This window comes from Emiliania huxleyi (assembly GCF_000372725.1).
Source record: "Emiliania huxleyi CCMP1516 unplaced genomic scaffold EMIHUscaffold_513, whole genome shotgun sequence".
NCBI lineage: Eukaryota > Haptophyta > Isochrysidales > Noelaerhabdaceae > Emiliania > Emiliania huxleyi.
In genome coordinates, this window is record NW_005198144.1 from 25,854 (window position 1) to 26,758 (window position 905).

General features: G+C 71.5%; 1 protein-coding gene across 1 annotated transcript in view; it reads right to left on the reverse strand.

The window, feature by feature from the left end:
• Positions 1-863: 863 nt before the first annotated feature.
• Positions 864-905, reverse strand: part of EMIHUDRAFT_459465 (hypothetical protein) — a gene marked incomplete at both ends in the record, with an annotated part of 1,772 nt that continues 1,730 nt past the window's right edge. Inside the window, one exon of the mRNA XM_005766357.1 lies at positions 864-905. This exon is cut by the window's right edge and continues 1 nt beyond it. Coding sequence (XP_005766414.1) covers positions 865-905 — 41 coding nt within the window.

The window sequence follows — 905 nt, forward strand, 5'->3', positions numbered from 1 at the left end:
GGGGGGGGGGGGCACAGCTGGCGACAGGGGAGCGCCGCGCGCCCGTGTCGCCATCGTACACCGCCTCGACTTGCACGGCGTCCATGAACTCGAGGAGCAGGCGCGGCGGAGAGAGGAACGGCTCGAGGCCGCGCACCTGAGATATGGGGAGATATGGGGAGATATGGGGAGATATGGGGAGATATGGCGTCCCGAGTCCGCGCATCTGAGTGGCGAGTGTTGGAGCACTGATCATGCGGCGGAGATGCGGCGGAGATGCGGCGGAGATGCGGCGGAGATGCGGCGGAGATGCGGCGGAGATGCGGCGGAGATGCAGCGGAGATGCGGCGGAGATGCGGCGGAGATGCGGCGGAGAGGCGGCGGAGATGCGGCGGAGAGGCGGCGGAGAGGCGGCGGAGAGGCGGCGGAGATGCGGCGGAGATGCGGCGGAGATGCGGCGGAGATGCGGCGGAGATGCGGCGGAGATGCGGCGGAGATGCGGCGGAGATGCGGCGGAGATGCGGCGGAGATGCGGCGGAGATGCGGCGGAGAGGGGAAAGGCTCGGGCCAGTTCACGCAACGGGCTCCCCTCCTCTCTTGTCTCCCCTCCCTCCTCCCTTCTCTCCCCTCCCCGCCCCTCCCTCTCTTCTCTCCCCTCCCCTCTCCCTCCCATCCCCTTCCGCACACCTGCATCCGCACGCCGACCGGCGCGACGACGCTGCGGGCGGCGTCGAGGCGGGCCCCCGTCGCGTTTGCCGGAGAGGGCAGCTGAGGCCCAACCTGCAGCTGCGGCCCGAGTTGCTCGACGGCGAGGCTGACGTCGGGCGGCGGCGGCGGCGCCGGCAGAGAGAGGATCGCCTCTTGCGCCGCCTCAACTGCGCCTTGCGCGGCAGCAACTTGTGCCGCCAGGGCCGTGACCCGCTGCC